This window comes from Symphalangus syndactylus, chromosome 13, assembly GCF_028878055.3.
Source record: "Symphalangus syndactylus isolate Jambi chromosome 13, NHGRI_mSymSyn1-v2.1_pri, whole genome shotgun sequence".
NCBI classification, from domain to species: Eukaryota; Metazoa; Chordata; class Mammalia; order Primates; family Hylobatidae; genus Symphalangus; species Symphalangus syndactylus.
Genome location: NC_072435.2, coordinates 57071571 through 57084859, shown reverse-complemented (window position 1 = coordinate 57084859; position 13289 = coordinate 57071571). Strand labels below are relative to the sequence as shown.

General features: G+C 44.7%; 1 protein-coding gene across 8 annotated transcripts in view; it reads left to right on the top strand.

The window, feature by feature from the left end:
* The window catches only part of PEPD (peptidase D), a 136507-nt gene that overhangs the window by 34737 nt on the left and 88481 nt on the right, over positions 1 to 13289 (top strand). For all 8 annotated transcript variants that reach the window (XM_055236219.2, XM_055236221.2, XM_055236220.2 and 5 more), the window contains one exon: positions 8723 to 8767. In XM_055236219.2, the coding sequence (XP_055092194.1) occupies positions 8723 to 8767 (45 nt within the window). The remainder of the gene's footprint in view (positions 1 to 8722; positions 8768 to 13289) is intronic.

Genomic DNA, 13289 nt, shown 5'->3' with positions numbered 1-13289 from the left:
ATGACAGTAGCGTGAAGGGTGTAGGCCGGGATGGTCTGTAGGGCCTTGTGAGTTTGGGGTCTGGCCCAGGCCGCAGCTCCGTGTGTGGCTTGATTGGAGCAGTCCCGAGGGAGATTTGGGAAGAGCAGGCCTTGCTGCGGGCTCTGGCAGGAGGGGTGGGTGTGGGCATGGGGTCGAGTGCTCATTGCCAGGTCCTGGCGCGGGCATGACGGGGGGTTTGGGGGCTAGTGGGGGCTGAGGTGGGGAGGGGAACCCTGCAGCAAAAGAGACTTGAGACTTCTTCCTGTGGATGGCAAGATAGGCTCCCCAGAACACTTGCTTCCTGAAGGCTGGGAGCAAAGTCAGACATGGTAGATCTCTGAAAACATCTAAGGAGGTAGACTTTAGGGCAGGTTTTCCTGAGAGCGGGAGACTGACCATGAAGGAGAGACGGTCTGTTGGGGGATTGTTGGCAGGGGCCGGGTGGCTTGAGCTGAGGGCTGCCTGTCCATCAAGTTTCCATGCCTTAACGGGGGTGCCTTCTTGGCACAAGGCAGTCGCCTCCCAGACAGAAGCGGTACCCAGGAGCCCTGGGCCGGGGCAGCGAGTGACAGGGGCTCCATTTCTTGCCATTGTCTGAGAAAGAAATATGGTCGGTATTTTACATTTCTTACATCAGTGTAAGAAATACACTTATTCAGGCTAAGTGTATTTCTTATCTTTCGGCATTTACTTAGATCACCTTGCATATTTGAAGACAATTGGTAACAAACTGATTCCGTTTAAGCAGCAGTTAAAGATGAAATTCTGAATTTGGGGGTTGTTAATGCAGGAATATTAATATCGGAAGATGTGCATTTTAAAACCCAGGAAGTAGAGGGACATTATTAAAACTTGACAATTACAGCAAAATACCAATCTGTGGTTTGAGGACCATGGTTTTCTGGTTAGTGTTAACTTGGATATCAAGTTAATATGTAGGATTGGCTTCTTTTTTTTTTTTTTTTTTTTTTTTGTGTTAGACAGAGTCTTGCTCTGTCGCCCAGGCTGGAGTGCAGTTGCGCAATCTCGGCTCATTGCAACCTCCACCTCCCAGGTTCCAACGATTCTTCTGCCTCAGCCTCCCAAGTAGCTGGGATTACAGGCACGCACCACCACACATGGCTAATTTTTGTATTTTTAGTAGAGACAGGGTTCAGCATGTTGGCCAGGCTGTTCTCGAGCTCCTGACCTCAGATGATCCACCTGCCTCGGCCTCCCAGAGTGCTGGGATTACAGGCGTGAGCCACCGTGCCCAGCCGGGATTGGCTTTCTAATTGTGACCCATGGAGTTCTCAGTGAGGGGAGGGACCCTCAAGAGGTGAGAACCTGACCCAGCCCTTTGGCAGGAAGCAGAGTGGAGGGGCTGCCTCATCTTTGGGTGAGATATGCCAGAGAAGAAGCCAGTGGCCTGGGACAGGGGCTTTGGACCTCTCGTCTCCCAGCCCACATTTAGAGCTCATCAGGAAATTACACTCTGCTTCCAGGGCACTCCTACCCTCATAGGCCCAGTGGGATTTCGTTGATACTTTTACACGATTAATACATGCTCACTGTAGAAAATGCTAACCAGCATGGAGGCAAAAACGAGAACTATATGAATTTTATTACCCAGGGTTCAACCTGTTAACCTTGTCTTTTGGATTCTTCTGTGTGTGTCTGATTGTGTTTCTCTGAGTATATTTTTGTGTCTGATTGTGTGTGTGTGTCTGTGTATATATATTGATCTGTGTGTGTACCTGTATGTGTGTATATCAGGGTGTGGATCTTTTTGTGTGTCTTAAGTGTTTGCCTTTCTGAGTATGTGTATGTATATCTGTGTGTCTGCATTCCCCTAAGCTTGTGCCTTAATGTGTGTTTGTGTGTTTGTGTTCCTGTTCATGCCTGCCTACGTCTCTGTGTGTGCGTATACAGTGGGGTCTATCTATGTGTGTCTGAGCATGCCCCTGTTGTGCACATGGCTGTGCGTGTCTGTGTGTGCCGCTTTTCAAAGTGTATGCCTGTCTCTGTGTGTCTGTGTGTGTGCATCTGTGTCCGTGTGCTGAGTCACTCTGTGCTGGGTCACTTTGCTGCCTGTGTGCATGTGCACGTGTGTATGCGTACGTACGTTGAGTAAAATGAGGTGTTGGTGGTGTGTTTGGCTGCTGAATAGATTGGCCACTGCTTTTCCTAAGGTCAAAGTGGCATTTGGTGCAGTGGGAACCAGAGTCTATTTTGTAGTTTTGATTTATGTCACCTGCTGCCCTGTTCTTCACTCTGAACCACACTGGCTGCCCGTAGTCTCTTTGATATTTCATAAGTAAGGCTTTGATTCCACAACATTTAGGTTGACTTTGAATCATATAGTCCTGTTTGTATAGTTAAGGATCCCGAAAGCTTCAGAGATCTGGAATCCTCTCAGTCTGCTGTTACCCCCTTCTCTCTTCTCTCCCCTGTCCCTGCCCCTGTTCAGTTGGCTCAGCTAGAAGGGCTGCTGGCCTCACAACCATGGCATTACTTAGGTGTTTTCAACACCATTAACGAAGCCATGGAGGGTCCCTGGCTTGCAGGAGGACAGGAGGTCACGACCCTGCATGTGCCTGTGTGTGCTATCCTTCCCTAAGATGGGGCAGGTCTTTTTTTCTTTTTTAAAGAGACAGGGTGTCACTCTTGCCAAGGCTGCTGTAGTACAGTGGTACAATCATGAATCACTATAGCCTCAACCTCCTGGGCTCAAGAGATCTTCCCACCTCAGCCTCCTGAATAGCTGGGACTACAGGTGTACGCCAACACACCCAGATAATTTTTAAATTTTTTGTAAAGACAAAGTCTCGCCACATTGCCCAGGCTGGTCTTGAACTCCTGGGCTCAAGTGATCTTTCTGCCTTGGCCTCCCAAACTGTTGGGATTACGGGTGTGAGCCACCACACCTGGCTAAGGAGCAGGTCTTGGAATCCAGAGAGTTGAAGTCTTGCCGAGGCTTCTCTGCTGAGGCCTATAGCTTGTGCTAGGCTACCTTATTCTCCAGCTTGAGCTCTGGGTCACACATGGTTCTCCAGTGTCAGAGATGTGCTCTGACCTGATCCTTTTGTCTCCTGGGGTCACCTTTTCAATGATGTTCATCTTATCGAAGATAAGATGTAGATTTTTCTTATATGTTTCCTTTTTATTTCATTGCTTTCTTCAAGGGCCATTCTTAGAATGGAAGTTCAGATTGCTGATCTTCAGTGTTCTTTTGTGCTGTGTATGTTTAGAGCTATGAGTTTTCCTGTAAGCACTGCTTTAGCTGCATTTCTCACAGGTTATGATATTTCATATTGTTTATTTTCTAATTTCATTGTATTTTTATCTTTGAACCATGGATATTTTTTGATTTCTCATTTAATTCTACTGTGATTAATGAACGTTCTCTGCATCTCAGCCCTTTAAAATATGTTGAAACTTCCAGCGCATGACCATTATGATAAATGTTTTGCATACACTTAAAGAAAGCATGTATTCTGCAGTTATGGGCCATAGTGTTCTGTATATGTCAATTACGTCAAGTTGGTTAATTTATTGTTTATATCTTCTATATCTTTCCTGATTTCCCTGCTTGCTTATTCTGTCACTACTACTTTATTTATGGCTGAAAAATATTTTTTTCTATGGATACATACCACATTTCGTTAGTCCACTCATCAGTTGGTGGACACCTGGGTTGCTTCCAACTTTTGGCTGTTCTGAGTAATGCTGCTATGAGCATAGATGTCAAACTTCTTGTGTGAACATATGCTTTCAGTTCCCTTGGGTATATACCTAGAAGTGGAATTGCAGGGTCATCTGGATGCCTTTCATGTCTTTTTCTTGCCTGTTTGCCTTGGCTAGAACCTCCGGTACAGGGTTGAATAGAATTGGAGACAGCAGACATGCTTGCATTGTTCCTCATCTTAGGGGAAAGCTCTTAGTCTTTTACCATTCAGTATGCTATGATGTTAGTTGAGGGGGTTTTTTGTAGATGCTTTTCATCAAGTTGAAGAAGTTCCCTTCCCTCCCTAGTTCATTGAGTGTTTATTATGAAAAGGTGTTTGATTTTATCAGTTTATTTTTCTCCATCTATTTATACAAGCATATGGTTTTGTTATGTGTTCTATTAATATGATTGATGTGTTACATTGATTTATTTTTGTATGTTGAAGGAATCTTGCTTTCCTGGGAAAAAATCCCACTTGGTCATGATGTGTATATATCCTTTTTATATGTTGCTGGATTCTGTTCGCTAGTGTTTTTTTGTTTTTGTTTTTTTTTTTGAGACGGAGTCTCGCTCTGTCGCCCAGGCTGGAGTGCAGTGGCGCAATCTCAGCTCACTGCAAGCTCCGCCTCCCAGGTTCACGCCATTCTCCTGCCTCAGCCTCTCCGAGTAGCTGGGACTACAGGCGCCCGCCACCACGCCTGGCTAATTTTTTGTATTTTTAGTAGAGACGGGGTTTCACTGTGGTCTCGATCTCCTGACCTCGTGATCCGCCCGCCTCGGCCTCCCAAAGTGCTGGGATTACAAGCGTGAGCCACCGCGCCTGGCCGCTAGTGTTTTGTTGAAAAATTTTTGTGTCTCTATTCGCAAGGAATTTGGGTGTGTAGTTTTGTTTTCTTAAGGTGTCTTTGTCTAGCTTAGCATCAAGGTAATACTGACCTTGTAGAATGGTTGAAAAGTGTTGCCTCCTTTTCTGTTTTTGTTGTTGTTGTTGTTTATTTGTTTGTTTTGAGATGGAGTCTCGCTCTGTCTCCCAGGCTGGAGTGCAGTGGTGTGATCTCAGCTCACTGCACCTCTGCCTCCTGGGTCCATGTGATTCTCCTGCCTCAGCCTCCCAAGTAGCTGGGATTACAGGTGCGCGCCACTACGCTGGGCTAATTTTTTTTTATTTTTAGTAGAGATGGGGTTTGGCCGTGTTGGCCAGGCTGGTGGTCTTGAACTCCTGACCTCAAGCCATCCTCCCACCTCTGTCTCCCAGAGTGCTGGGATTACAGGTATGAGCCACTGCACCTGGCCCTTTTCTGGTAAGAGTTTATGAAGATTGGTGTTAATTCTTTAAACATTTGGTAGAATTTCTATTCGTTTCATAGAAGGCATTTGGTCCTGGGCTTTTCTTTATGAGAAGTTTTTTATTACAAATTTGATCTCTTGTTAAGGTCTGTTTAGATTTTCTATTTCTTTTTTTTTTGAGATGGAGTTTCACTCTTGTCACCCAGGCTGGAGTGCAATGGCACGATCTCGGCTCACTGCTTGCTCAGCCTCCTGAGTTCGGGCAATTCTCCTGCCTCAGCCTCCTGAGTAGCTGGGACTATAGGCACAAGCCACCACGCCCGGCTAATTTTTGTATTTTCAGTAGAGATGGGGTTTTGCTATGCTGGCCAGGCTGGTCTCGAACTCCTGACCTCAGGTAATCCGCCTGCCTTAGCCTCCCAAAGTGCTGGGGTTACAGGCGTGAGCCACTGTGCCCAGCTTAGATTTTCTGTTTCTTATATCAATTTAATAGTTTGTGTCTTTAGGGATTTGTTTTAAATAGGTTATCCAATTTGTTGCTATATGTTATTTATAATACTCCCATATAAACTTTTTTATTTCTATAAAGTCAGTAGTAATTTCCCCCTTTTTCATTCCTTTGTAAGGTTTGATATGTGATCCATTGGTTATTTAGGAGTCTACTGTTTAATTTCTACATATTTGTCAATTTTTCTATTTTCCTTATGTTACTGATTTCTTATTTCATTCCATTGTGGTCAGAGGGCATGCTTAGTGTGATTTCAGTCTTTTGAAATGTATTGGAACTTGTTTTGTGACCTAACATAAAGTGTATCCTGGAGAATGATTCATGTGCACTTGAGAAAATGGCTATTCTGCTGCTATTGGCTGAGTATTTTAGAGGTACCTGTTAGGTCTATTTGATATATATATATATTTATACACTATTTGGTATGTGTATATATATACTATTTGGTATGTGTATACACACACACACACACACGCTATATATATATATATATTTTTTTTTTTTGAAATGGAGTCTTGCTTGTTGCCAGGCTGGAGTGCAGTGGCGCGATCTTGGCTCACTGCAATCTCCGCCTCCTTGGTTCAAGCGATTCTCTTGCCTCAGCCTTCTGAGTAGCTGGGATTACAGGCGCCCACCACCATGCTCTGCTAATTTTTGTGTTTTCAGTAGAGACGGGTTTTCACCGTATTGGCCAGGATGGTCTTGATCTCCTGACCTCGTGATCCACCCGCCTCGGCCTCCCAAAGTGCTGTGATTACAGGCGTGAGCCACCGCATTTTTGTTCAGGTCTTCTGTTTCCTTTTTAATCTTCTGTCTAATTGTTTTATTCATTACCGAAAGTAGATTATTGACGTCTCCAACTATTGTCAGTTTCTCTCTCCAATTTTGTTAGTTTTTGATACATATATCTTAGGGCTCTGTTATGTGCATATATTTGTAATTGTTTTATCTCCTTTGTGGATTGACCTAATTATCGTTATAAAATGTCCTTCTTTGTCTTTAGTAAAACTTTGTATCTTAGGGCTTATTTTGTCTGATGTTAGTATAGCGATTCTAGTTCCATTTTCGTTTCTGTTTGTGTAGCATATCGTTTCTCATACTTTTACTTTCAACCTATTTGTGTCTTTGAATCTAAAGTGTGTCTCTTTAGAGCATATAGTTGAATCATATTTTAAAAAATCATTCTGCCTGGCTTTTATTAAAAAGTCAAAAAATAACAGATGCTGGCAAGGTTGCAGAGGAAAAGGAACACTTATACACTGTTGGTGGGAGTGTAAATTAGTTAAACCATTGTGGAAGACAGCATGGCAATTCTGCAAAGACCTAAAAACAGAAATACCATTCGATCCAGCAATCCCATTACTGAGTATGCACCCAAAGGAATATAAATTGTTCTGTTATAACAACACATGTGTGTGTATGTTCGCGGCAGCACTATTCACAATAGCAAACACATGGAATCAACCTAAGTGCCCGTCAATGGTAAACTGGATAAAGAAAATGTGGTATGGTATACACCATGGAATACTATGCAACCATAAAAAAGAATGAGATCATGTCCTTTGCAAGAACATGGATGGAGCTGGAGGCTGTTATCCTCAGCAAACTAATGCAGGAACAGAAAACCAAATGTTACATGTTCTCACAAGTCGGAGCTAAATGATGAGAACACGTGGACACAGGGAGGGGAACAACACACACTAGGGCCTACTGGAAGGTGGAGGGTAGGAGGAGGAAGAGGATCAGGAAAAATAACAAAATAACTAATGGGCACTAGACTTAATACCTAGGTGGCAGAATAATCTGTACAGCAAAGCCCCATGACACAAGTTTACCTATATAAGAAACCTGCACATGTACCCCTGAATTTAAAATTAAAAAAAAAAAAGAATTTATTCTGCCAATCCTTGCTTTGTAATTAGAGAATTTAATCCATTTACATCTAAAGTAATTCTTGATAAGGAAAAACTCTACCATTTTAAAATTAGTTTTCTATATGTTATAACATTTTTGTTCCTCACTTTTTCCATTACATTTTTTTGTGTTTGATTTTTTTTATTGTAACATTTTGTTTTTTTTCTCATTTCCTTTTCTGTATGTTTTAGCTATTTTCTTAATGATTATGGGGATTACAATTGACTACTTGAAAATCTAGTTTGCATTAATGTCAACTTAATTTAAATAGCATGCAAAAGCTTGCCCCTATATGTCTCCTTTTCCTCTTTCTCTTTCATGCTGTTATTGCATGTGGATTGCGTCTTTATTCTTTTTGTACTTATCGGTACAGATTTACAATTATTGCTTTTCTCAGTTGTCTTTTAAGTCAGGAGAGAAAAGGAGTTACAAACAAAAAATACATTTATACTGTCTTTATATTTATCTATATGGTTACCATTGCCAGTGCTCTCTTTCTCTTCATGTGGATTCAAGTTACTCTGCAGTACCTTTTCATTTTAGTTGAAACAATTCCCTTTGGTTTTTCTTTCAGGGCAGGTCTGCTAGTGATAAATTCTCTTGGGTTTTGCTTATCCAGGATGTTTTAGTTGTCCCTCATTTTTTAATAATGGCTTTGCTGGATATAGAATTCTTGGTGGACTTTTTTTTATCTTTCAGCACTTTAAATGTCATCCCACTGCCTTCTATTCACCATAGGTTTTGATGAGAAATCAGCTATTAATCTAATTGAGGATCCCTTGTAAGTGATGAATTATTAATACTTTTCTCTTGCTGCTTTCAAGATACTTTTTTGACAGTTTGATTATGATGTGTCTAGGTGTGTATAAATCTTTGAATTTATCCTACTTGGAGTTCATGGAGCTTTATGGATATGTAGATTAATGTTTTTCATCAAATTGGTGAGGGTTTTGCTTTCTCTGCATTCTTTCCTTCTGGTACTCCTATTGTGTGTATTTTGATATACTTGACACAAGAGACTATGCTGTCTGCCTAGTGGGGATCGGGGCTAGTGTTTTGTAGCCGTGAAGCTTGCTCTCTAACTGACTGCATTTGGAGGACATGTCCCAGGCTGCCAGGTCTGCTGCAGGAAGGGATCAACAGGCCTTTTGTGGGTCAGGAAGTCATGAAATTAAAGTGTGGGACCCTCTCTTCATCATGTGTGCATGTCTTGAATGAGGTAGTTCTTGCTGGGACATGATAGACCGTTGGATTAATGGGCTTTATTTCTTTTCGCCCTACAGGTTCGAAGTCAACAACACCATTCTTCACCCAGAGATCGTTGAGTGGTGAGTATGGCCTGTGGTCACCTTGCCTGTTCGTTGTGCTCGGCTCATGGGGTTGGAATGCCCTGTTCTTCCTGCCCACACCATCTCAGAGAGCCCCTCAGAAAGCAGATTCCCAGAACCTTCTCCCATAGCCTTTTCTGTTTTGCTTGTTCTTTGTTGTTGGTTGACTGGCTGTACTTTTTTTGAAAGGGCATGAGTCACTTAAACATCAATTAAACTTATTTCCCTTATTTGCAATCTTACAAAAACTCCTACTATAAGTAAACCAAACTTAGATAGCTCCAGCACGAGGTAGGCAGTGAAAAGGGCAGAAAGAAACATAACACATAATCCCATTGCCAGAAAGGTAAACATGTCATGCATGTGTCTTGACAAAGGTGGCATTCTGTTCTACGCATTCTTCTGTCACCGTCCTTCCTGTGGTGATACTGTTAGCCCTTACCTGCTGCACAACTGGCTTCTACTAGCTGCCTACAAAGTGAGCTGTCTTAATGCTGGGTGCTACCTCTGTGGGCCCTGGAGGTGGCCCTCCCATCCCAGTGTGCCACCAGTTTTCTTCCTAAGCCATCACATTGCTCTTCGACAGCAGCAAGACATTTTTTCGTTGATGGATGGCTGCACTTACTGAGAATGTAGAAGAGAGGCGAGGCCAGGCCTTTGCCACATCATCACTTGCCTAGGAGATGTGTAGCCTTCTCACATCTGACCCTAAGTCAGATTTTCTTTCCCATCTGGCTGGGAGCTCTGACTTGCCTCATCTTAGAGCTTGGGACCAAGGAGGTGTCCTGAAAGATGAATGGGCATCGGCTGTGGAAAAAGAAGGAGTAGGAGAGAGTGACCCAGGCGAAAGGACCACTTGTTCACAGAAACAAGAGAAAGGGTGATGGCTTTGTGTGGCCAGTGCAGAGCCAGGGAGCGGAGCCCGAGAACAGCTGGAGAGACAGGCAGTGGCTGGGTGGATCTTGGTGTCCGTTTTGACTTTTTCTTGAGAGGAATGGGAAACACAGGAAACCCTTGAAGGGTTTAAGTAGGAGAATGGTAGAATTGGGTTTGCATTTAAAAAATCACTTTGGGCCGGGCGTGGTGGCTCATGCCTATAATCCCAGCACTTTGGGAGGCCGAGGTGGGTGGATCATAGGTCAGGGATCGAGACCATCCTGGCTAACACAGTGAAACCCCATCTCTACTAAAAATACCAAAAATTAGCAGGGCGTGGTTGCGGGCGCTTGTAGTCCCAGCTCTTAGGGAGACTGAGGCAGGAGAATGGCGTGAACCCGGGAGGCGGAGGTTGCAATGAGCCGAGATCACGCCACTGCACTCCAGCCTGGGCAACAGAGCAAGACTCCATCTCAAAAAAAATAAAATAAAAAATAAGAAATCATTTTGGCTTCAGACTAGAGACCCAGCTGTAGGGCAAGTGTGGGAAGAGGTGGCAAGTTAGGAGGCTGTTGCAGGGGTCCAGCTGGCAGTGGAGGGCCGTGGCAGGACAGATCTGAGTGATGAAGCCGCAGTCAAGAGGGAAAGCTGCTGGGAGGGACCGGTTATGATGCATGAGTGAAGGACAGAGTTGAAGGTGACTCCAGGTTTTTGTCCTGCACAGCTAGGTGGTGTGTCACTGAGATGGGGACAACTGGGAGGGCCAGATACCGGGGCAGATCTGGGACTTGGGGTGTGTTGAGTCTGAGGTAGGTGCCAGTGGGAGAGAGGGCTGAGCTGGGGGTGGAGAACTGAGGGCTGATGACGGGCGCTAATACTGACCCTCAGGGTTAGAGGCAAGTGAGTCCGACGCCCCTCACAGCCACACTCTGTGAAGACAGGGCTGGTGTTCTTCAAGTTCACAGCTACCTCTTGTTTTTATAAAGTAACAAAGCCAAGCTGGTGGCTCACACCTGTAATCCCAGCACTTTGGGAGACCAACACGAGAGAATCACTTGAGGCCAGGAGTTTGAAACCAGCCTGAGCAACATAGAGAGATCCCATCTCTACAAAAACAAAATTTTAAAAAATTAGCCAAACACGGCATTGTACTCCTATAGTCCTAGCTTCTTGGGAGGCTGAGGCAGGAGGATCACTTGAGCCCAGGAGGTCAAGACTGCAGTGAGCCATGATTATGCTACCATACTCCAGCCTGAGTGACAGAGCAAGACCTTGTCTCAAAAAAATAAAGTAACAAATGCCTGACTTGTCCGTAAAAGGCAAATGATTCATAGGATCTGAAGAGAAACCAGAGAGCCTGTCCTATCTGTAGCCCCCATTTGGCAGAAGAATAAATCCTGGATGCCTAGAATGGGCCATGTCCACTTACACTTTCTCACATGGGACATTCCCTTGTGGTCACTTACAGCTTGGGTGCCTTGGAGACTACGGCTGGGTCCTGTGCTCCTGCCATCTCCTAAGGGATAAGTCATTAATTCGTCACTTTCAAAGAAGCATGCTTTAATTCAAGTGACATTTTCGAAGCTTTGAGGTCGAGCCCGCGTTCGTAAGCATACCTCCCAACTTTATTAAAGCAAGCAGCAGAAAGTTGATGGCAGTAGAATCGTTTTAGAAATGTCACATCGTCCCTGCTGCTCAGGGGTATGTTTTAATAGCCCGGGTCCCAGTCACTCTCGGTGGGTCCACTGTAGTCATGATCATCACACTCCCTGGGTCACTGAAGGAAGGATGCTGTGTGGGGCAGTGGGCAGGTCCTTTATTAACAGGAATGGATGGGCTTTCCATGATGTTAGATTATGACTCAGGGATGCATCTTTTGCCCTTAGGTCTCGAATGCCTTCACCACCCTCTCTCTGTGGGAGGGTCATGGGGATAACAGGAAACCATCAACTCAGGCACATGTGAATTCTAGCCCCATCTCCTCCCCGCTCAGGAAGTCACTTGACTTTTCTGAGCCTCAGCTTCTTGATCTGTAAAACGGAGATGTGGTAAAACCTAACTTATGGTTTGCTTGTGAAGATTCACCCAGCCTCAGTTTCCTCACCTGCAAAGTAGGCTCAAAGATTGAATGAGAGTATAAGTCAAGGGCTGGCATGTCTTTTTTTTTTTCTTATTTTTTAAGAGACAGGATCTCACTTTGTCTCTCAGGCTGGAGTACAGTGGCATGATCGTAGCTTGCTGCGGCCTTGACCTCCTGGGCTCAGGCGATCCTCCCACCTCAGCCTTCCAAGTAACTGTGACTCTAGGTACACGCCACCACACCCAGCTAATTTTTCTGTTTTTTTGTAGAGATGGGGTCTCCTATGTTGCCCAGGCTGGCCTTGAACTCCTGGCCTTAAGAGACCCTCCTACCTCAGCCTCCCAAAGTGTTGGGATTATAGGCGTGAGCCACCGCACCCAGCCTGGCACATTTTTTTTTTTTTTTTTTTGAGGTGGAGTCTTGCTCTGTCGCCCAGGCTGGAGTACAGTGGCATGATCTTGGCTCACTGCAACCTCCGCCTCCTGGGTTCACGTGATTCTTGTGTCTCAGCTCCTGCCTCCCCACTACAGGTACGCACCACCACACCCGGCTACTTTTTGCATTTTTAGTAGAGATGGGGTTTCACCATGTTAGCCAGGCTGTAGCCTGGCACATCTTGATAACACTGACTGTCACCTGTTGAGACTCCATGTGTACAAGGTGTTGTGCTAAGCACTTAACACATGTCACTATATTGAAAGATATTTTATTTGTGGTGTATTAGGTAAGTGATCTAGTTATTTCCATGCTACAGATGAAGAAACTGAGGCACAAGGAAGTTAGTGACTTGCCCAAGAAAATGCCAGTTGAGCCCAGACTGTTAATCCCAGGCTCTTGCACTGCTCCTTGCAGCTCTGAGGGGGCACCCATGGAGTGGGGCTGCCTGAGTGTCAGTCATCTTCCCAGCTCACTGCTGGTCCCACTGAACGTACGGTCCAGCACCCTTGGAATGGTCTTGTGCTGGGGCCAGGGTATAGTAGGGTGGAGGACCAGGGGGCAGATGGTTGGCTTCCTTGGCACCCATGTGCACCCCAGCTCCCGCTAGCAGCTTGGCTGGGGACACAGCGTTCCTCTGGAGCCTGTCTGATTGGAAGGCAGCAAGCAGCCTCTCCTAGCACGGGCAAACTCGCTTTCTCATTTTTGTTCGGCTGTCATTCATTTCCTTCCTGTGACTGTTTTATTGTTTTCCATTCTCTCAAGGAGCGCCTTTTTGATTTCCTGTAAATTCCTCTATAATCATACTCTTCCCCACAAACATGAGATCATAACTGGATAATTTCTTTTCTTGTGCTGGGTAGTGTAGTTTGAATGTGAAGGTCAAAAGTTGAAACTTCAAAAGAGCAGGCATCTTCCATAATTTAGGCTGTGATTCTGCTTTACTGTTTTGCAGATGATTAAATTGATCTGAAGGCAAGGTGGGAAATAAAAGGAGATGCTTTCATACCACCTGATAGCTCAGTGCCTTGGGTTTCGGTTAAGTACCTCTGGAAGCATCAGGGGAGAGCAGGCGTGTCAGCAATTGCCGTGTGCCTTCTTGGGTTTTAAGCGAGACTGTGTTAAATTGAG